Source organism: Chlamydomonas reinhardtii, chromosome 16, assembly GCF_000002595.2.
Source record: "Chlamydomonas reinhardtii strain CC-503 cw92 mt+ chromosome 16, whole genome shotgun sequence".
NCBI classification, from domain to species: Eukaryota; Viridiplantae; Chlorophyta; class Chlorophyceae; order Chlamydomonadales; family Chlamydomonadaceae; genus Chlamydomonas; species Chlamydomonas reinhardtii.
Window position 1 is genome coordinate 5,454,734 of NC_057019.1, and position 22,360 is coordinate 5,477,093.

General features: G+C 61.3%; 2 protein-coding genes across 2 annotated transcripts; one reads left to right on the forward strand and one right to left on the reverse strand.

Moving 5' to 3' along the window:
• The first annotated feature begins 4,488 nt into the window (after positions 1–4,488).
• CHLRE_16g680950v5 (uncharacterized protein) lies at positions 4,489–8,486 on the forward strand. The gene is made up of 4 exons (XM_043071419.1): positions 4,489–4,883; positions 5,303–5,480; positions 5,608–5,700; positions 6,185–8,486. Exons 1-4 carry the CDS (start codon positions 4,873–4,875, stop codon positions 6,554–6,556), a joined length of 654 nt encoding a protein of 217 aa, XP_042916017.1. The 5' UTR covers positions 4,489–4,872; the 3' UTR covers positions 6,557–8,486.
• Positions 8,487–9,151: 665 nt separating this feature from the next.
• On the reverse strand, positions 9,152–22,358 carry CHLRE_16g680900v5 (uncharacterized protein). Its single transcript, XM_043071416.1, has 37 exons — positions 22,055–22,358; positions 21,730–21,993; positions 21,352–21,429; positions 20,547–20,678; positions 20,083–20,252; positions 19,709–19,866; positions 19,312–19,543; positions 18,993–19,134; positions 18,669–18,793; positions 18,281–18,491; positions 17,927–18,121; positions 17,542–17,784; positions 17,309–17,404; positions 16,897–17,090; positions 16,484–16,657; positions 16,203–16,350; positions 15,925–16,035; positions 15,547–15,698; positions 15,288–15,422; positions 14,937–15,048; positions 14,547–14,752; positions 14,188–14,354; positions 13,864–14,053; positions 13,553–13,673; positions 13,255–13,440; positions 12,989–13,074; positions 12,615–12,734; positions 12,309–12,447; positions 11,859–12,139; positions 11,584–11,667; positions 11,290–11,373; positions 11,083–11,166; positions 10,888–10,960; positions 10,734–10,775; positions 10,523–10,596; positions 10,384–10,414; positions 9,152–10,260 (listed from the first exon to the last, which is right to left on the reverse strand). Exons 1-37 carry the CDS (start codon positions 22,142–22,144, stop codon positions 9,952–9,954), a joined length of 5,439 nt encoding a protein of 1,812 aa, XP_042916018.1. The 5' UTR covers positions 22,145–22,358; the 3' UTR covers positions 9,152–9,951.
• Positions 22,359–22,360: the final 2 nt, after the last annotated feature.

The following is a 22,360-nucleotide window of genomic DNA, read 5'->3' on the forward strand; positions in this document are numbered from 1 at the left end:
TAGATAAAGGTGGCAGGGGCCGGAGCAGAGCGGGAGCAGGAGCCTGTACGGCAGCCCATGCAGCCTGCTCCGCACCGGCAGCCCCCCTTTCCTTCGCCGTTAGGACGCGGGCGCCTGCATAAATGGGACATTAACCATCATGCCTAAACGTTTGTGAAGTGGGGCGCCTTAGATAAAGGTGGCAGGGGCCGGAGCAGAGCAGGAGCAGGAGCCTGTACGGCCACCGCATTAACCGCATGCAGCCTGCTCCGCACCGACAGCCCCCCTTCCTGCGCCATTTGGACACGGGCGCCTTTGAAATTAGTGCCGCAGGCGCCTTGCCTAAACGTTTATGAGATGGGGCGCCCTAGATAAAGGTGGCAGGGGCCGGAGCAGAGCGGGAGCAGGAGCCTGTACGGCAGCCCATGCAGCCTGCTCCGCACCGGCAGCCCCCCTTTCCTTCGCCGTTAGGACGCGGGCGCCTGCATAAATGGGACATTAAACATCATGCCTAAACGTTTGTGAAGTGGGGCGCCTTAGATAAAGGTGGCAGGGGCCGGAGCAGAGCAGGAGCAGGAGCCTGTACGGCCACCGCATGCAGCCTGCTCCGCACCGACAGCCCCCCCTTCCTGCGCCATTTGGACACGGGCGCCTTTGAAATTAGTGCCGCAGGCACCTTGCCTAAACGTTTATGAGGTGGGGCGCCCTAGATAAAGGTGGCAGGGGCCGGAGCAGAGCGGGAGCAGGAGCCTGTACGGCAGCCCATGCAGCCTGCTCCGCACCGGCAGCCCCCCTTTCCTTCGCCGTTAGGACGCGGGCGCCTGCATAAATGGGACATTAAACATCATGCCTAAACGTTTGTGAAGTGGGGCGCCTTAGATAAAGGTGGCAGGGGCCGGAGCAGAGCAGGAGCAGGAGCCTGTACGGCCACCGCATGCAGCCTGCTCCGCACCGACAGCCCCCCCTTCCTGCGCCGTTTGGACACGGGCGCCTTTGAAATTAGTGCCGCAGGCACCTTGCCTAAACGTTTATGAGGTGGGGCGCCCTAGATAAAGGTGGCAGGGGCCGGAGCAGAGCGGGAGCAGGAGCCTGTACGGCAGCCCATGCAGCCTGCTCCGCACCGGCAGCCCCCCTTTCCTTCGCCGTTAGGACGCGGGCGCCTGCATAAATGGGACATTAAACATCATGCCTAAACGTTTGTGAAGTGGGGCGCCTTAGATAAAGGTGGCAGGGGCCGGAGCAGAGCAGGAGCAGGAGCCTGTACGGCCACCGCATGCAGCCTGCTCCGCACCGACAGCCCCCCCTTCCTGCGCCATTTGGACACGGGCGCCTTTGAAATTAGTGCCGCAGGCACCTTGCCTAAACGTTTATGAGGTGGGGCGCCCTAGATAAAGGTGGCAGGGGCCGGAGCAGAGCGGGAGCAGGAGCCTGTACGGCAGCCCATGCAGCCTGCTCCGCACCGGCAGCCCCCCTTTCCTTCGCCGTTAGGACGCGGGCGCCTGCATAAATGGGACATTAAACATCATGCCTAAACGTTTGTGAAGTGGGGCGCCTTAGATAAAGGTGGCAGGGGCCGGAGCAGAGCAGGAGCAGGAGCCTGTACGGCCACCGCATGCAGCCTGCTCCGCACCGACAGCCCCCCCTTCCTGCGCCATTTGGACACGGGCGCCTGCATAAATGGGACAATAAACATCATGCCTAAACGTTTGTGAGGTGGGGCGCCCTAGATAAAGGTGGCAGGGGCCGGAGCAGAGCGGGAGCAGTGGTGTCGTACAAAACGTTTCGGGTCTTGCTCCACTACTCATTGCACGTCTTTTGGCTCTCAATTTGCGTTGGTATTATGCTCTTCACAGGCGCATGCTCTTGGCAATGGCTGGAGGTTAAATTTCGTTAGGAGTTCGAAGATGTTCGCCATGCTCAGGTTGTACGGCACGTTGACAGGTCGCAGCTGGGATCGATTCGCCACGACTCGCTCGGTATATATTGTTTTTCTGCGTATGCTCTATATGTACACGCAGTTTGGGGGGCAGCGGCGCAGGGAGCAGGATGTTTGCGGTACCGTAATCAATTCGGAGCATGCTCTCACGGAGCACCGTCCTGCTTTCTTAATCGCCATTTCGCGCGAGCGCTTGAGCGACGTCGCTTCTTCAGCCCTGGCAGCGCAGTGTACGCCTTTGCTTAAGTTGCTGTGTGTCTTGACGTTAGCCTGAGCTGGCACGACTGCCAACGACGCAAATTGGGCTCGCCCGAGTACTGAATCCGGGGCTTGCGAAGCCTGCTCGATACAGCACAAACATCTTATGTATATTCTAGTAAGACTATAGAGGGCGTAGTGGCGCGCGCGAACAAGCCCAAAAGTCGGGTAAACAGGTTGGGACGTTGTTGTCTCGAGCTATTTGGTTATGAAGCAGGTGGAAAGCTATACGCACTAGTGCTCAGCGCCCCGTCGGTAGCACCACCAAGAGGGCAGTGCGTGGAAAAGACGAAAGAACGTGTTGTTTACAGCGCACGGGTGTCCCGTGCGCGCATGCCTTCCGACTTTACCACGCTTTTTGGTTGGATTATGTATTTTTGAAGTGCTCTAGCAGCAGCATAAGTGTCTGGAATCTTGGTGGCGTCGAGGCCGGGCCGCGGCGCCAGCGCGCGTCCGGCCCGTTCGGCTCCGCGCACGCTCCGCAAGCCGCGCTGCGCTGGCACCGGTGCCTTGCCTGGCCACGCGGCCAGCATGGCGTTGTTCGTCAGAGGAACTGCGAGAGTCATGCTGCTTGTCATCGGTTGTCATGTTACGACTGGACGTGGCACTGAAATGCTTAAATGCGAACGTGTCAGCCTTGTCAGGCCTTGTCGCCGCCACGACGTACGCTCAAGTTTGTGCGCTTAGGTTTGCAGGCGATGTCTGTACGTGCAGATGTCACGTACTGTACCGCGACATCGCTGACTTGCTGGAAGGCCGGTAGTGCCCCCTGAGGGTGGGAAAGGGCCCAGCACCTCATCCGGGAAATGGAGTCTGGGAAAATGGGATCCAATGGACGCAGAATCGCTCGTTTTCGCCCGCGCAGCCTCTACATACTTACGTGTTCATGTAATATTAATAGCTGGGTCAACACTGTGTCAATTTGCGAGGTCGCGCGCGGACTTCCCCCCGCAGCTCGGCCCCGCACTGCCCCGCACCAGCCCGCACCCTCGCCATCTGCCGAACCACCCCCACCCCCACCCCAGCACCAAAACCTGTGAAACCGTCCCTTACCGCCACCCAGATCACATATTAATTAATAGTGGAGTCTGTTTCTCGCGGTGGGGGACGGTTTCACAGGTTTTGGTGCTGGGGGGGTGGTTCGGCAGATGGCGAGGGTGCGGGGCCGAGCTGCGGGCGGGCACGCGGGGGGAAGTCCGCGCGCGACCTCGCAAATTGACACAGTGTTGGCCCAGCTATTAATATTACATGAACACGTAAGTATGTAGAGGCTGCGCGGGCGAAAACGAGCGATTCTGCGTCCATTGGATCCCATTTTCCCAGACTCCATTTCCCGGATGAGGTGCTGAGGGGAAAGGGTCGGTGCCTGTTAGTGCCTGCTGTCATCAACTGCCGCGGCGCCCAGCCCAGCAGAGCGCGGGTTCGGCCGACCAGCCACCTTCTGGCGACAAACTGAGTCGAGGCAATAGGGGTGTTTCTATGGCCGCGGGCCGAGCGTCGCCCGGCCCCATCCCATGGGCGCCGTGTTTCTATACTGTTTCTATGGGACTTTGGGCGCCACCGTTGTGTCCGTTGTGCAACTGGCCTATAGCTTTACCTGCTGAGGCTTAGTGCAGCTCATAGCGCTCGCTCTTAGGGCCCCGCTGGAAGCTAGCGCGAAATGCCATCGGCGGGCGGCATGCGGAGCGTTCCGCCCAGCGAACCATGGCTAATCTGCGGGGCCGCCTCGCTGCTCTGCGTCTGCTGCATGAGGAGGTCACCGCCCGGCCCGAGCTGGCCCGGCCCGAGCTGGCCGCGGGCGCCCTCGGTGGCCGATTCCTCCGTCGTTCGCCTCGAGCCCGGGGACTCGCCTCGGCGACTAGAGCGTAGTCCGCCCTACGCACAACGCTGTTGCTCCACCGCACCCGACGACATTGGTGACAGCAAGGTCGTCTCGGCGAGGCAGTCAACGCCGAAAGCGCGGCGCAAAGCGCGCAAACGCGTCTAGCAAGCAGTAGGGCAAGACCAGTGCGCAATCTCTGAGCCAGCTAACGGAAGCACAACCGACTTTGCGAGTTCACGGAGCTCAGGGGCGACGTGGAAATTTTCATGGGACGAGCGCCCCATGGAAACGCCTGGACTCGGAAAATCGGCGCCCGTCGTCCCATGGAAACACCCCTAATGCCTGCATAATTTGGACAGGCGGCACCGGGATCGGCAGCGGCGGCTGAAGCCAAGGGCGTGGCTGGCACTGCAGATTGTGAGGGTTGGCGGAGAGTGAGGGTTGGCGGTAGCATTCCATCAATGTGCGGTTATATGGTTATATGGCCCAAGCCCTTCCAGCCCATGTTGACATAACAATAGCATGCTTAGAACTTGCATACAACAGTTGTACAAGAGCATTGAAGGAGCCAGCGGAATAGAAGTCCAATAGTATCCGCCTGTAGTCTCGCCGCGCCTTCTCCTACACCTAGAAATATACTGCTGCATAACATAGATACCTTGCGCTGATTGGCGCAGCTTCTTCGAAACGGGGACGCAGAATGTGCAATTACGAGGTCGACGGGCCCGTAGTAAGCACTAGCCTGCGCATTAAAGACCGCTTCAAGCAGCGAGACTTCTCGGCGCTGCTGTCGGATTTCTTTGCTTACAGCAGCCAACATGAGCCTCAAAAACGCCGAGCTGTTGTGGTTGTATCACACTCGGGCACGATATCTAACATGCTCTTTAGGTAAGCGCAGGGCCGGATTCAGGGGACAACGGTTTGAGGGTCCCGGGCGTAGCGGCATGCGCCCTTTCCTTCGAGGTCGTCTTCCGATAATAGAGGGTAGCACTGAAATAAGCCCGTGCAATGGTGCTCAACGCACACAAAGTTGGATCAATTCTCGGGCGGGCATGGCGGCGGCTGGAAGGCCCCGCGCCGGCTGGGGGCCCCACGGGAGTTCGGCACGCGCACTGTGCCTCACCCCAACTCACGTGATCGCAATTCATTTGCAACTAGGGATGCGTTCCTGCATGCAAGAGCCGGAGCACGAACAACAATACTGTGTTATGGACCACATATGACCACTGATGGCGTGAAGCTCAACGGGCCGTGCGGGTGTGTTGGTGCCCCTTAATGTTTGCTTCTAGTGGTGCCCCTACCCGCAGTCACACCGCCAAGAAGGAGGAGCAGGTCCTTCATGGCAAGTGCATCCTCAAGCCCCGGAACGCTTCCGTGATTGCCATCTATGACGACGGATGCCTGGGGCTGCGGCACGAGGGAACCCTGCCGAAATCCAAGTCAGACGAGCTCCACGAATACTTCACGGTGCCCCAGTTCGAGCAGGTAGGCGAACTGTCCACCAGACACTCCCAAGTGCTCACATGCCCTCGTGCCATGCTTCTGCTGCCATTTCGGTCAACCCTTGTTTGGCAAACCTTGGTGCATCGCTCTTTCGCTGGCTGTTGCACAGTTCGCGCACGGCGTGCAGTTCCAGTACACGCCACCTTCATCGTGCCTGCTGTTGCTCGTCCGGCATGGAATTGCGGTCAACAACGTGAACAAGGTAGGTCCACAATTGAATAGACGGGCACGCCGGATGCTTTTCTGTTGAGGCCGGCCGGTGTCTGGTTGGCAGTCTTTGCTGGCGAGCATGGCACCGCGCAGTATGTGGTAGGCCGCAGCAGTGAGGAGTGTTGTGGCTAGAGGATTGCCTGCTGTTCGGTTGTCCTGCGCTGGATGTGCTTGTGCTTGATAGCTTGACGCGACTGGACAAATGGCGGGCAGTGCCTGTACAGACCGACCCCGGGAGATGAGGTAGACGCTTGCGGCCTCATAGTAGAGACGTGGCGTGGGCGCAGCCCACATTTCCCTTACGAGGGAAACCAAATATCTTGTCCGTGTTGGCGTCATGCCGTGTGCTGTCATTCCTGCAACAATGTCCCACCCCTGACCCGGCTTGCATCCAAACTTCCGCACCCGTACCCGTTGGACCTCCATACCGCGCCCGCATTCCTGACAACGGCCGCCCGCCCCCGCCGCCCCTGAAGGCCTTCACTGACGACAATCTGACGCATGAGGGCGAGGTTTCCATGATCAAGGCGGCGCTGCGCATATCACACCTGCTGCAGCAGCACGACATCGCCTCAGTCGGCATCTTCTCGTCTGCCTGCATGCGCACGCAGCACAGCTCGATGCTCCTCTACCAGGTTCTGCAAGGCAGCGGCCTCGGCGGCCTCAGCGGGCACCGACCGGGTCGGCTCATGTCGAGCCGCTCGCTGCCGTGCCTCACTACGGGCCTGCACAACCAGGGCCAGCGCCACGGAGGTCGCGGCGGCGAGGGCGAGGGCTGTGGAGAGGAGCCATGGCTCAAGGGAGCCATACCCGTGGGCCATCCATCCGCGGTGGGCAAGGTGCACTAAGAATGCAAGTGGAAACGTGGTTGGCGCCTTGGCGCCTGGCGTACTCGACCGGAAATTGACTGTACGAATACTGTGTACAGGCCATGAAGTAATTGCAAATATTTAAGCAATGGGCCAACAATTTGGCAGGCACATCACACTCTACGTGCTGACGGAATGTGCACTGGAATTGTTGGTCCTTTTTCGTCTCAGCTGAGAGGCTACGGAGCATGTTTGGTAGCTTGTCGTACGCGTGTCGCCAAGCATTGGAAGATCCCATGTGTTCTACGGCGCTGCGCTCAGAACACTAGGTACACATGCAATGATTGTCGGCATAGAAGCAACACCCGTGGGCCACCCATCCGCGGCGGACACCCATACGCGGTGGGCAAGGTTCGTTAGGAGTACAGGGCTTGAATTGACTGACTGTACAAGTACAACAATTTCATGTGGCTGATTGTCAATGGGCCAACGGGGTTGCGTTGGGTGTGAGGGATCAGCGCTCCAGGCTGCTGCAGGGTGTGTTTACTTTGCCAGGGATCCGTGCTTTCTCCCTGTGGCGTTCGCTCAGAGTGCTCTCTTCGTTGCGGGAGCCCTGGCCGAGGCCATGGAGAGTGTGGTGCCGGGTGCGTGTGCCGCTGCGGTGGTGCTCGCGCCGCGCGACTGTCGTCGGCCTTCCTGGCGGCGTGTGGCCTCGTGCGTTACGCCCAATACAAGTGCAGCACGCGCGCACATGCACTGCCATGCGCCGCCTTTTTGGCACTTGTTTCGTAGGCCACGTCCGGATTTGCGGGGATGCCAAAGGCCCCCAACATAGAGGCGTGTGCTTAGTAGGCGCCCGCGTCAAGGTGGCTGGGTTGATAACGACCCGGGATCAGCCCTTTTCCTGCCTCCCTAAGGCAGCCACCTCCTTGTTGGCACCTGTTTCGTAGGCAGAGGGTGACTGGGTGGCAGTGGGTGACCGGTGGGTGGCAGTGGGTGACGAGGAGGAGATGAGACAGAAGCACACAGGCTGTTAAATTGTATGCACATGTTTGCAGTTTGTTAGTTAAGCAAGGTAAGTGCTTGAGGTAAGTGCTAGGCAGGGTGTTGAAGATAGACAGACTTCTGGTGGCAGCACCCATTGCGGGGAGACTGTTGCAGGGGTCACTATTTGAGTTTGTGCAGGGTTGGTATCATGGCCACAGGATGTTGCCAGCGGTGCCTGGCAAAGTTGTGGCCGCCTGTGATGTTGTGCCTTAGTCCATTTGTTTTATCAGCATTAAAAGAATACTGAGTGAAGTGCTGTTTGAGTGCACTCGGCATTTATCGGCTGGCTAGGGCCTAGGGGCATGTGGACACGTGGGGCATCAGGCTATGGAACCACTTTATGGGTGCATTGCAAGAGCAACGGACGCCATCAGCTCAGCGTACTGCACAAGTCGACGCGCCGGGCGGTGTTGTGATGGGCAGTCGGTGTGCCAAATTGAGGACTCTATCCGGCCTCCACCGCATTGGTATCATATTTCTAAGGGTGACGCAAAAAGCATCTTCAATAAATGGCAGTTTCGGCAAACCCAATGGTGGCTCCGTCCAGGGAAAGGCGGGTCACGCGGGTGTCTGGCTATCGGCGTCGTTTGTAGGACCCCGACTGGTTTGTGGTGGTGAGCGGCCTCGTGATAGTAGCGTCAATTGCCCCCGGACATGCACATGACCTCTTCCGGGAATTACTCAAGCGCATGCACGACTATCACGTGTGGCATGGCCAGGCGACTGGAGCGTGAAGACAGGGTGAAGAGCGCAATGGCGCCAAATGCCAAAATGTCCGGGCAGTCCAGCAACATGTGCCCCGTCACATTTCTGACCGGGCGGCTGCATCCATGGTGAATATCTATGCGTCAATATAATTGTCTGGGCTGTGCCCTTCATCGCCAGGAACAGCTACCATCTGCGTGTTACGTACAGTACTACGGTGTCTTCGGGTGCAGAATCATACCGTATTCTTTGGGACTGGACAATGCACCGCACCTATGGCATTGAACCATACCGCACACAGCGCAGAACCAACACACCCGGCTATCGGACGCTGGAACTGCAAATTCACACGCCCAGCACATCGTATCCAGCCGCGCATTCCAGCACGGCTTGCCTCAATACACACCCCACGCCACACCACACCATGGGATGCTATCCTACAGCACCCGCGGCCTTTCATCTTCTCCTGGTCTCGGGATTACACGGGGGCCAGGTCCCCCTCTCGTCCAGGCGCCGCGTTCCACCCGCACGGAGCTGCCACCGTCTGGTGATGGGACCGCCTTCGCCCGCAGCGTTAAAGGTGCCTCGCCTCGACTAAGACGGCGTGTACAGAGCTGTTCGTCTAGCCAGATGCGCTACCGCCCTGCCTGCATTCTCCTCCAGCTCCTCCTCCTCCCCAGCAGTTGCAGCGGCAGCGCCGGTGGCAGCACTGGCTGCCATCTCTGCTGCCGCCCCTTGCTGAACTGCGCCGGCGGGCACGCGCCTGCCGGCCTGCGTCCTCGTCCACCTCCGCCCGCCGCCCGCATCGCAAGCAGCGTCACCGCCACCGCCCTGCCGTGCGCCTCCTCCCCTTCCACCGCCGGGGTCGGTTCTTGGGATACTTAGCGATAGTGTTGCTTAAAGGATGGCTGCTAGGTTTGCCACTGCCCGCTGCGCTCTAATGGTTGCAGCACGCGCACCCATGCATGGGTGGGCAGAATGTGTGGCAGTGGGTGACAGGCTGGGTGACTGGTGGGGTGAGAGGCTCCGTGCGCCGAACACTACACGCACTGAAGTATTCCGCACTGTTGCCACTCGTGGTTGCCACTGCCCACTCCTACCCCGTACACACCTGGCGGATCATGCACTGGGGCTGAAGACTGCCATCAACTGCATCAGCTGCACGTGAGCATACGGATTGCCCTACTCCCATGGTTCCCCACTGAAGGAAACGCGCCCACACCCACGTCCACCGTCACATCGAAATAGCTTCAAACCCCAGACATATTTACGGCGGCTTTGTACCAGGCTTCGCTAGGCCAGGTATCTGGCCTACAGGACGCTAACGGCCGCCTCCACACAAGAATGGGAGCGCGTCTACTGCAAACCTGGCACAATCGCCTCGCCTAGGACAGTGCTCTCCGGTGTTGCCCTGCATGTCCCTGTTGTGCCTTGTTGCGCCTCATGCCTGCAGAGCCTCAGCACCCGCGCCAAGTCTACTCGGCGCGCGCCTGTCCGGATCCCACATACCGTATCACACTGCACTACCGGTAGTCCCCTCGCAGCAGCACATGCAGCTGCAAATCGTGAACCGCTTGCCAACAATCCAGTCTGCCTAATCAGCAATACCACCAGCACGCTGCGCCCACAGCACACCCAAACCCAAACGCCGCCCACGCACGCCCACGAATCCAGTCTAGCTTTTACGGCTTGAAGCCCGAGGGACTCAGTGCGGGGCTGGTGCCCTGAGGGCTGTACGGCGCGTTGCCAGGCCCCGGTGACGTCCCGACATCGCCCGCGGCCCCACCACCACCTCCCGTGGGCGTGGTGCCCGCCGTGGGCGAGTAGGCGGGTGAGCCGATGGTGGCGCTAGGTGAGTAGACGGGGCTGACATCCGCGGTGGGGCTGTAGGCGGGGCTGGGGTTGGCGCCGCTTGGACCCGCGCCGCCCGCCGCCGGCCCAGGCTCGTTGGCCGCGGGCGAGTACTGCGGCGACGTTGGCGAGTACTGGGGCTGCAGGTTGGAGAAGGAAAAGGGAGGTGGGGGTCATACTGTGGCGTGGTGCTTGCAAGGACACATACTGACTGACTCTGACCACTGACGCGGCACCCCCCTGAGTGCGTAGTGCCTGCTTACCGAAGTGGGCGAGTACTGCGGCGACGTCGGACTGCGATAAGCAACGTGAGGGAGCGGAGCGATGCGTCAACATAGGGCACGGTGCAAGTATGAATGTTGCGAGCCAACGTATCTGAACCACCCCGTGAACGCGCCGCACCTGTAATTGGGTGACGTCGGCGAGTAGTTGGGGCTCGTCGGCGAGTACCGCGGGCTCGTTGGCGACATGGATGGCTGCAGCACGCGGGATGAAGGGCAGAGTCGTTGTTAGGGCAGCTGCTGCAGTCAAAAGCGCAGGCGTGTGACCACGGGCCTCAGCATGTTCTGTCCTGGTAGCAGGGCGGACTATCAATGTAAAAAGCTCGACTTACTGAAGTCGGGCTGTACGTGGGTGACGTGGGCGAGTAGTTGGGCTGCAAGGAGAGATACAGGGAGACGCAGGTCAGTGCGCGCGCATGGCAGGCAGTCGAATCTGTACGAAGCTGGCCATGGCAGGTAAATATTATCAACAGGAGATTTGCTTACCGAAGTCGGCGAGTACTGCGGAGACGTGGGGCTGTAGGCCGGACTGGTCGGCGAGTAGGCCGGGCTAGTCGGGCTGCGTAGCACAAGCATGCGACCATCCAGTTAGTGGTTGCACCGCTTAACCGACCTACATTCATCAACCAGGACGCACACAAATCTTCATTTTCATTGCCGGCCACATGTACGAAGGCGCACCTGTAAGCCGGCGACGTCGGGCTGTACGCCGGCGACGTTGGGCTGTATGCCGGGCTGGTCGGCGAATATGCCGGGCTAGTCGGGCTGCGCAGCAGGAATAAGCGACATCGGTCGATCGGCATCAGCTAAGGGCTCAAACGGCCTTGAGAAAGCGCGTTAGGCCAACGCAGAGCGTGTGGCCCGGTTCCCACGCGAACGTGGCCTCACCTGTATGCCGGGCTCGTCGGGCTGTATGCCGGTGACGTGGGGCTGTAGGCCGGGGACGTTGGCGAGTAGGCCGGACTCGTCGGGCTGCAATGCGGAGAGGCAGAAAGCACGGTGTGAGGCGCATACTGCACAACACAGCTGACGCAGGAATCCACAAAGGAGATGCATGGTGTTGATAGTGGCTGGCGCCGGAATCAACCCAGATTTTTACTCGCCTAGGCTGCTGCGCCCCGGCGAAAGCACCCCAGGACTGCCCATGCGCTACATTCCACACAGCAACAACCCCCGCCTCACCTGTATGCCGGACTCGTCGGGCTGTAGGCCGGCGAGGTCGGGCTGTAGGCCGGTGATGTGGGGCTGTAGGCCGGGCTCGTCGGGCTGTGGGCGGGGTTCCAGGCATGGCCAATGAGCGATTCCGGCGATGAACAGGCATGATAGCAGAACATAGGCATCAGCTTGCAAGCATCAATGTACATCCTCAACGCTCTGTCTGGTTACCTCCAATTTCAGGCAATCCGCGCATGTGCCCGGCCCGGTCCGGCCACATCACGCTTCGGCGCCCCACCCACCTGTACGCCGGGCTGGTGGGGCTGTAACGCGGGCTGGTGGGGCTGTAGCCCGGCGACGTGGGGCTGTAGCCGGGCGACATGGGGCCGCCCACGCCGCCTCCGTGCGCCGGGCTGAAAGCACCGGGGTGCATGGGGCTGAAGCCGCTGCCCACGAAGGGCGAGTGCATTGGCGACAGCAGGTGCGAGGGCGACATGGGCCCGGGCGTGCGCGCCGGTGAGCGGCTGGGCGTCATGCGGCCGGGCGTCATGGTGTAGTCCTCGCCGAACGCCAGGTTGCCGATCTATGAATTGGTGTGGGGGGAAGGATGGGCGTGATGCATCACGGGTACATTAAAGCGACACTTGTGATACGGGGCAAGTGCCACCACCGGCTCCACCGCCGGCCCCTTTTTCCATCGACTGCCTGCATCTGCCCACATTCTCCGCCTCCATCCCCTCGCCCCCGCCCACCTGCACATCGAAGGCGCTCTCCAGCGCGCTCTCGTCCAGCAGCAGGTCGAAGCTGCCGGTGCCCAGCGGGCACATGTTGCCCATCATGATGTTGTCGGACACGCCCATCAGCTTGTCGCGCTCGCCGAACATGGCGGCGCTGCAAAATGCAAACGCACACGTAAGTAGTTTGTTGATAATGTTTGAGCTGAGTGGAGGTCTCGGCATAAGCGGGCATAGGCAAGTCTGTCGGACGTGTTAGCGATGTACAATACGCGTTCTCAAGGCATCCCCGGACAACCAGCCTCCGCCCCAGCCTCCACTCACCGGTACAGAATATCCACCGTCTCCTCGAAGCTGCACTGCGTCATGGGGCCGTTGCCGTTGCGGTTGATGCCGTGGCGCGTGATGGCCATCAGGCAGCCCTTGCAAGTCATGATGTCCACCCTGTGTGTGGCGTGTGAGGTATGTTGCGGAGGCGTTACGGCTCATTAGTTTGGGTGCCACTTTAGGCGTAGGCATGTGGCATGATGGTGTGAGAGCACGTACATACTTGACCAGCACGTGGTACCGCGGGGACACTCTGCCACTATGCCTGAATGATACCACGACGCACTTTCACACATCAAAAGCGTGCTTCTGCCGGTGGTGACCCGCAACCCTGTTGCCCCGAGGGCAAAGCAGCGCCAACCCGCTCTCACAGGCAGGCCAGGTGGCGGTAGTTGACGTAGGAGCCGTCGAACTGGATGACGTTGCGCACCTCCTTGAACAGCGCCGCGCGCGCAGCCTGTGCACAGCAGGGCACGCATGCAGGTTCGGTCAACTGCAGCTACTGCAGGTCAATCGACAGCACTGCGCACGCGCTCCTCCATGCGGAACATGCATGTTCCTCTCCCCCTCCTCGGCACACGAGGAAGCCGCCCTAGCAGCCCGTACTGCCCTTCCCCTTCTCCTTCGTGTTGCTCACCTCAATGCCCAACACCTCCAGCACCTCAATGATGCTGTTCGACATGGTCCGCCGGCTGTCCACGCCCTCGAACGCCAGCACCTGCTCCAGGTTGATGCCTTCCGTGTCCAAGATCCATTCCTCGTACTTGCGGAACGCGCCCTTCTCCTTGTCGTACACGTGCTGGTTCTCCGCGCGGATGAACACCTGCGGGGGTTGGCAGGGTTTGGAGCCGGCGGTATGACACGCTTGCCGATGCACCACTGCGGAGTGGAGGGCTCTCGAACGCAGTCAGGGTCCCATAGCGGTCGCGGCTTACCTTGCGGATGTTGGGCACTCCGTGCAGGCGCACGTCCATGATGGCACCGCTCAGCTTGAGCATGGTGTCCTCGGTGGGGTCCGCGCTCTCGTCCTTGCTCGCCTCCTCCGTCTTCACCACGCTGTGCGGCGAAGAGCGAACGGGCAACAAAAGCGCATTGCGGGAAGTAAGGATCGCCATTCGCAAGACGAGGTCGGGATGGCGCGGACACGAGAGGCTGGGTGCGCCAGGCAACGCGCTGCCAAAGCCCGCCCCCAGCCACGGCTGCGCCCTCGCACCAAACGTGAGCTGGCGCCGGCGGTCAGCCTCACCGGATGCGCATGATGAGCTTCTCGGCGTTGTCATCGTTGACCAGCACGTTGATGAAGTCCTCCCACTCGTCCTGCAGCGCCTTCTGCACCGCGCCCAGCGTCAGGCCCTTGTCGAGCATGGCGCCGCGGTTCAGCTCGAAGCGCAGCAGCCAGTGCGACAGCCGCGGAAGCACCGCCAGATCCTCGTCGCCTGAAGAGGATGACCGCAACGTATGGGACTGGTTATAGGGTGAGCATGGCAGAATACTCCCATGTTTGACAATGCCCGAAAATACGAAAAAACAACTTATCAAGCGAAGCAGTTGAGAGCCACCCGCGACCCACCCGCCAGGTCGTAGTAGGACGACAGCATCTCCTCGTCCTCGCCGATGACGGTCTGGTTGGCGTTGGCGGGGTCCACCGGGTCGTACCAGATCTCGGTGGTCTTGACCACGTTCTTGAAGCACGTGTACTCCAGCTTGGACTGGATCTCCTTGGCGGCGTCCTTGTTCCTGTGCAATGGCAGATCGGGGTGCCGAGTCAAGGATCAACAGATACTCCTGCCAACTTTGCACCCAAAGCACAACACCCGCGTAGTGCACAGTCAACACCGGTTCTCAGCAAATGAGCACCATACGCACACGCACAGCCCGTGGCCTCACACCAGGACAACACCGGAGACAACAGAACAGAACACTACTCACTCGCGCAGCCCCGGCAGCAGGTGCACGGTGAGCGTGGGCGTCTTGATGTTCTTGGCAAGGTTGATGAGCTCCGTCAGGCGCGGCACACCCAGCGTCACGTTCTTGGCGGACACACCCGCAAAGTGGAACGTGTTGAGCGTCATCTGCGTCGTGGGCTCACCCAGCGACTGCGCCGCCACAGTGCCCACGCACTCGCCCGCGTGTGCCTGCGCTCACAAAAGGACACGCACAAGTCGATAAGAAGAAGGCCGTTTGTTTGCGCGCCAACTGCGGCAGAGCTGCATGCAGATTATGCAAGGAGGATTTTCTGCTGAGTTCGACGCACGCTTGGCCGACTTCAGCACCTATTCGGCCGAGTGACAATCCGGCACCATTGCGGCCCTAGCGCACCTGCGCCAGGAAGAAGCGCGTCTCCAGCTCTCCCAGCAGCCAGTCCAGAGCCTTGTTGTTGAGCTTGTACTCGGACATGACGCGCTTAGAGGCCAGGTGCATGCGCACCAGCCTGTGGGGCGGATGCGAAAGAGCGTGCGCAGGCGGTGCGTTGCGTGCATGACAGGGCGAGCGGGCATGGGACCAGGTGGGTAGCGCGTGTGGTCACGGCCGCCGCCACGGCCACAGTCACGGCAGCGGCACAGGCAACAGGCTACACGCGTGCGCGATGTCGCAACAGGGCCCGCCATTCCTTGCCCTGTGCGCACAGGCCCGCCCCACCCTGCCACGGCCCGCAGCCGCGCTACTCACGAGTGGAACATGATGGTGGCGTTCCGCTGCGCCTCCACCGACAGCCCGTCGCTGCCAATCACCACCACCAGCCGCTCGCACAGCTCCCGCACCTTGGTGATGACCTCCTTGACCTGCAGCCCCGTCCACCCGGGCCTACGCCGCAGACACGGAACAAGAGCATTAGTGCCAGCAAACCCAACGTATGTAAAAACATGGCCGTCCAAGACGTGCAACCGCATCCTAGCCCGCCTAACACCAACCATGCCGTCATGCCTACCTGTGCGGCTTGCAGTTGAACTTGGTCTGGGCATTCCAGATGAGTCGCGCTAGGTTGAGCGGGATGTTGACCTTCTCATCACCGTTGGTCAGCACCTCCTCGCGCAGCACGCGCAAGTCCTCCTTGATCTGGGCCATCTCGTCACGCATCGCCTGTGGCGCGGGGGAGAGGGGGGGGGGGTTGCGGGAGGGCGCACGGTCCGAAACCGTGTCAGCTAACTGGCCGCTTGCACCGCTCCGCAAGTGCCCACGCAAGCACAGGTGCACTGGCGAAGCACACAGCGCCTTCCCTTTCCTAGGCTGGCGCGCTGCATCTGGGGTCGATGCTTTAGCCCCCGATTAACTGCCCCCTGCTCCCTGACGCCCACTTTCCACCCACCTGCTCCACGGCGGGGTCGGTCCGTAGCGCCTCGTACTCCTCCGCGGACAGCCAGTCGGGCGGCATGTCGCGGGTGGTGTCGATGCGGTACGCCTTGTCCAGCTTGGCGGGCTGCGGAGGAGGCCAACCGGTCCAGATGTGCACACGTCAAAAGCGGGTGGAAGGGAATGGAGGCCAACCAGCTATGCGGTGAGCCAAGCAGCAGAGGCCGCACTAGCAAGCAGGCTTGGCCCACCTAACATGCACCAACATGCAGGGTGGGCAGCTTAGCAACTTACGTCCCACTTCAGGTACTCGAACATCTGGCCCTCGATGCGCACGGCGTCCATGCCGTCCTCGCCATACAGGAACTGCACCACATCGCCCTGGCTGTTGCGCACCGTGCCCCCGTACCGCACCACCATGTCCTCCATCGCCTTGACCAGCCTGAGGGCACAAGGCGCAAATCCCGGTTTGTTGTCAGGTGAAGTTACAACTATAACGCGCGGACATGGCCAGATGAACTGCGGTTCCAGGACGTCAGCTGCCACGGATGCGCGTGGCGCGTGTGTGTGCTCACCGGCGCTGGATGTAGCCGGTGGACGCGGTCTTGACGGCCGTGTCGATCAGGCCCTCACGACCACCCATGGCGTGGAAGAAGAACTCCTGCGGCGTGAGGCCACGAAGGTAGGAGTTGCCCACAAAGCCGCGCGCCTCGGGGCCCAGGTCGTCCTTGTTGAAGTGCGGCAGCGTACTGCGGCGGGCGCGCGGGCGGGCGGGCGGGCGGCGCAAGGTAAGAAAGGCATGGTGGGCACGGCTTGGGCCTCTCGTGTTGACCTCCTTGCTAGTGGCATTCCTTAGCAACCCCGCGCACGGTGATCCCCCCTCTTGACATGTTTTGTACCCCACGGCAAAAACTATACGGGGGCCAAACCGCACATTCCTCTGCGTGCACACCCCAAGCCCTGTGATTTAAAGGCGATTGCCACGCACCGGTTCTGGAAGCCGAACGGAATGCGCTTGCCCTCCACGTTCTGCTGCCCCACGCAGCCCATCATCTGCGAGATGTTGATGTTGGAGCCCTTGGAGCCCGCCGTCACCATCTTGATGATGTTGTTGGACAGGTCCACCGACATGTAGGCGGCCTTGCCGGCGTCGTCACGGCACTTGTTCAGGATTTGGTTCACCTGTAGGCGGCGGCACAGCAGCAGCGAAGCGTCAGTCAGGGAAGAAACAGCGGATACAGCTTCAAGAGCGCAAATACGGTAGCTCCAATAACAGTGACAGCTCCGAGTCCGTGTGCCGCGCAGGAGCCGGCACATTCCAGGACACCAGGGCACATTGGCACATTCCAGGGCACCACAATGCATCCAGGAGGCGTGACGGAAAGGCGTGCCATGCGCACCTGCGCCTCGAAGCTCTCGTGGATGGTGCGGCCGGGCTGCGCCTCCAGCGCGTTCTGCTGGTACTTCTCCACCACCTCCTTCACCTTGCGCTTGGCCTGCGGTTGTGAAAGTAGGCAGCCAGTGACAAACGCGGCTAGCTGGCGAACTGACACGCACGCCCTGGCACCGGTCCACAGCGGCACCCAACCGTGCATGGCCTTGCCCGAACCCCAGCCTCCATCCCCGCACGCACCTCCTCGATAATCTCGTTGACCTTGGCCATGGTCTTGGCATCGGCGACGGTGTCACCAATGCCGATGCTCATGCCGTGGTTCAGCACCCAGTAGTTGACCGTGCGCTGCACGTTGTTGATGAAGCCGCGCGCCGCGTGCGGGCCGTGCTCCAGCCACGTCAGGTGCACCAGGCCGCCCGCACCGTTGCCCACCGTCTTCTTGCACAGCGCGCCCGTCAGCAGCTCGCCCTGGCGAATGAGCACCTGCATACCATGGCGTGCACGGGACCCAAGACGTCAGTATGCTGTATACTTTGTGCCCATGCGGCGGTACCGCTGCAACCAAGCACAGATGGCAGTATTACACAGATGGTAGTATTATACAAAGCCATGGACGCACGCACACCTGCGCGTCGTCGACGGACATGTCCGGCACGTCCGCGTCCTTGTACCAGGCCGACTTGTTCTTCAGGTTCACGTCCGGCACGAACATGGAGAAAATCTGCTTGCCGGTCCACAGCGGCCGCGGCTTGAGCACGGCGGGCATGGGCACGGTGCCGTCCCAGTCCTCGATGCCCATCACGCAGTTCATGAAGTTGTCCTGGAGGACGCACGCGCAATGGCGGGAAAAACGCAGCGGGAAGTGTCAGATGCGGGTCGGATTGCATGTGCAGCCTTTATGCGCGTGTAACCGCACGAAACAAGAAGTGCCTTAGGCGCCGTCCATAACGTGAGCTTGCCCAGCCCTCTGCACGCGCACCTTCTCGATGAAGATGTCGCGCTTGGTCATCATGCGCGTCCCTAGCAGCGCGTCCTGCACGATGCCCATGACGGGCTTGTTGGCCTGCGGCGACACGATGTTGCGCGGCACCATCATCAGGTTGGCCATCTCCGCGCGCGTCTCGTGCGTCTGCGCCACGTGCATGTTCATCTCGTCGCCATCGAAATCGGCGTTGTACGGCGTTGTCACGCTGGAGGGATGGATGGAAAAGACCAAACGGGGAGGCATTGGGGCGGAGTTCAGTCGTGGCGCGCAGGTACTCTGTGCGACATGGTGGTGGTTTGCAATGCGGATAAAATGCACGACGGCTGGTCGCTCCATCCAAGCATATGCGCGCACGCTTTGCGTGTGGCGGCGCGCGGCGCACCTCAGGTTGAGGCGGAAGGTGGAGTAGGGCAGGATGCGCACGCGGTGCCCCATCATGGACATCTTGTGCAGCGAGGGCTGCCGGTTGAACAGCACCAGGTCGCCGTTGATCAGGTGCCGCTCCACCTGCAGGCGCGTGCAGGGGGGATCGGAGACGGTTAGCAGTTGAAAGACAGGGAACGCGCCAAAGAGGTTGTGATTTACGCATCACAAACGCAGCAGCGTGGCCGCCACGCCACCAACAGCTGTTTCGTCTCCGCCATTACACGCAACACCTCGCCACGCCGCCGCCATCCGCCGTCATCTGCGTGCCCTTGCCGCCCACCTTATCGCCCGGCTCCAGGCGGCGGTCCGCGTCGCCCTTCACCACCGCCAGGGAGACGCGGCGGCCGTCCTCGCGGATGATGTGCTTGGCGCCCGTCTCGCCGGGCGGCGGGTTGGGGCCGTTGTCCACCAGCTTCTGCAGCCTGCGGCGGTGGTAACGTCGTGGCGATAGGACGGTCATGGCGATTAGACAAGAGTGCAGATGAGGTGCGGTACTGAGCGCTCGGTGAGTGGAAACAAGGCGCGCGCGGGCAGCAAGGCATTCACGGCATGTGCGGCTGTCGCGAAGCAGCATGCACGCGGTCCTGTAAGCAGCTCACTTCTCGATGTTGAAGGGCGTGACGGTCTCGGGGAACGTCAGGTTCAGCGCGATGGACCACGGCACGCCCAGCTCGTCGATGCCGATGTTGGGGTCGCCCGTGATCACGGTACGCGCGGAGAAGTCCACACGCTTGCCCATGAGGTTGCCGCGGATGCGGCCGCTCTTGCCCTTGAGGCGCTCGCTGATGGACTTGATGGGGCGCCCCGACTTCTGGTTGGACTTGGGGATGCCTGGTGGGACAGGACGAGATGCGGGGAATGCATGTAGCCAGGGTTTTGGGTTGTGCACTGGGGCACTGTGCAAGACACGACAGCTGCCAAAATGGACAATGCTCCTTGATTCAGACGCGCAGGCGCGCGCAGTTGGGAGCAGTATGAAAGTAGCGAATGCCCTACCCGGGCTGGAGTTGTCGAAGTAGGTGGTGATGTGGTACTGCAGCGCCATGATCTGCTCCGCGATCACGTGCTGCGGCGTGCCCGTGGCGTCCTGCTTCTTGATGGCGTTGTTGGTGCGCAGGATCTCGGCCAGCTTGTGCGTCAGGTCGTCCTCGCACCTGAGGCCGGGCGGGTGTAAGCGGGCCGATACAAATTGGGGGGGATTAGCGGTGTGAGCTGGTGCATGTGAAGAGGTGGCAGCGCGCTTGGGGCCACACATCAAACGGCGTTTACCATCAAGCCCGGGACAACTGCTGGCTGCCCACGGGGTTCGCACAAGCGCATCCGCAGCCGTGTAACAAGCCCCAGCGCCCCGAAAACGCGGCCGCGCGCACCTGCTGCTACTGTCCATCATGACGGACGGGCGCACGGGCGGCGGCGGCACGGGCATGTTCTGGATGATCATCCAGTCGGGCCGCGTGAAGCGGCAGTCGAAGCCCAGGGCTCTGCAGTCCTCGGCCGGGATGCGCTTCATAATCTCCAGAGCGCGCGCCGCTGTGAGCTCCTGCAAGTTCGAGTGCAAGGGGGCGCGTTCGAAAGGGCGGGCGCGTTGGGCAGGAGTGAGCGGGCGTGTGCGGACATGTTTGCATGGAGGATGTAAGGTATTGGGGTCATGCCGGGTGCGCTGCTTGCGCGTGCGTGCTCACGGCGGCGCCGTCAAGTATTGCACCCTTCCGAATATCCCGCGCCACGCCGCCTCCACGTCAGCGCCTTTGCCCGTCCCCAACCAACCCCCGGCCACGATGCACAGCCGTCCATAGTGGCACCCAAATCCAAGCTGTATGCCGCCCCGCCCCACCTGCTTGCGCTCCACGTTGTCCTGCTCCTGCTCCTCGTCGCCCTTGAGCTTGGGGAACTCCGCCATGATCTTCAGCCCGTCCAGCCGGTAGCTGGGCTGCGGGTTGCCCGTCGCCTCATCCATCTTCTTGCCCTGCATGGTCGCAGCGGCACGGCACGTGTGCATGCATCCATTCGACCCCGGTCTGTGGCGTGTGTAACGGGCGCTGCAGAAATCCGATCGTACTACAGCAGGCGGCGCCCTGGAGCGTACTGCTACCCAGTGCAAGACCCATAGCAGTCCCAGCGCAACCATGTATGCCTGCGCCTGTTTTGTTGAATGGAGTCATGGCTGTAGCCGCCATGCCTTCACGCTGGCAGCCTGGCAGTGCCCCGCGACAATTGAGCACACGTTTTCCTCCTTCCCTCGGCCGCGGGACGCCACTTGCAGCATTGTCACTCCAGCCCGTAGCTATGGCTGAACGTCTCATGCTGCGCGCTGGGTTTTCACATCAGTTACCCAGTACATTCTCGTATGGGCGTCACTGGGGTCCCCATTTAGCTGCCATACATCCACATCGGGCAGCCTGGCGACGCCCCGCGACACATTATCGAAACGGCAGCCGGCTCTCCAACCCCACCCCCTCTGGGGCTACGGCTCGTGTTTCTAACTCAAGACTGGTGCCCTCGCCCTGGCTGCCGACGGCAGTGAGGTACCCGCTGTTCGCACTGGACGCCAGCACTTCAGTTTTGTGTATATTCGCGGCGTCCTTGATGGACGTCTAACCCCTCCCCCGATCCCCATTCGCACGCCGCCACCCCCGCACCTGGCACAGGTGCACGAAGTAGCGCAGCCGCTTCTCCGAGTCGCTGATCCGCAGGCCGTACGCGTACTTGGGGTCATCCTGGATGGTGTGTTGCAGCCGTTGCACGGTGTCAACAAGAAAGATACAGCCAACATGCATGCCCTTGCCAGCGCGATGAGGGCCTCGGAGTGCGCTGGGCCCAAAGGGGCCCAACACCCTACTCCGCGGACGCCTTCTCTGTTACCACTGCTGCTGCGGCTGCCGCTGGAACGCTTGCAGTATCTCACAGTGCGCTGCCTTATGACTTCTAAGGACACGGCAACTCCACTTCCAGGCCGCTGGCCGGCCATCGAAGCTTCCCCGCCGCCGCTGCCCCGCACCGCCCTCATCGTGCCCTACCTTGTCCACCAACAGGCGGGAGGTGTGGTAGCTGACGCAGCGAAGCACGCGCACCACCGTCTTTATGAAGCCGATGTGGTACACCGGCCGTGCGAGCGCGATGTGGCCGAAGTACCCCGGGCTGTCGTTTGCGTTTGCGCCGTCAGTGGTGCAGATGCCACCACGGTCCATCGTGCCCATGCGGGGGTCCGACAGACCGCCCAGCTTGGGCTTGCCCTTCTCATAGGTCTCGCTGGTGACAATCTCCGCGACCGAGTACGCTTTCTGCGGGGCAGAGGGTGACGTTGCACCACGGGGCGCTCTCCCAAGTTGCGCCAGCACTTACGATTTCAGCCGGGTCCCAGACGCTGAACTGAATCGCCTTGACCTGACGCACAGGCGCGCTGCTGAAGGGAAACCTGTCCACGCTGGCCATTTTTGCTATCCAGGGGCGAGACTAGGGGATCGCTAGTGTCCCTCCCAACAGAAGCCGGGCCGGCCGCGCCCTTGAGCCTGCCGACCCTATGCGACGGTCAGGCAGGCCCTCAGAGGCGGGCTCGGCTGGATAAAGCGGTAATAACAAGAGAAGCGTCTTTGCGCGGCAGTGATACTGACTCTGTGGCGGTGTGCAAGTCACGTTAGCTATGTGGTA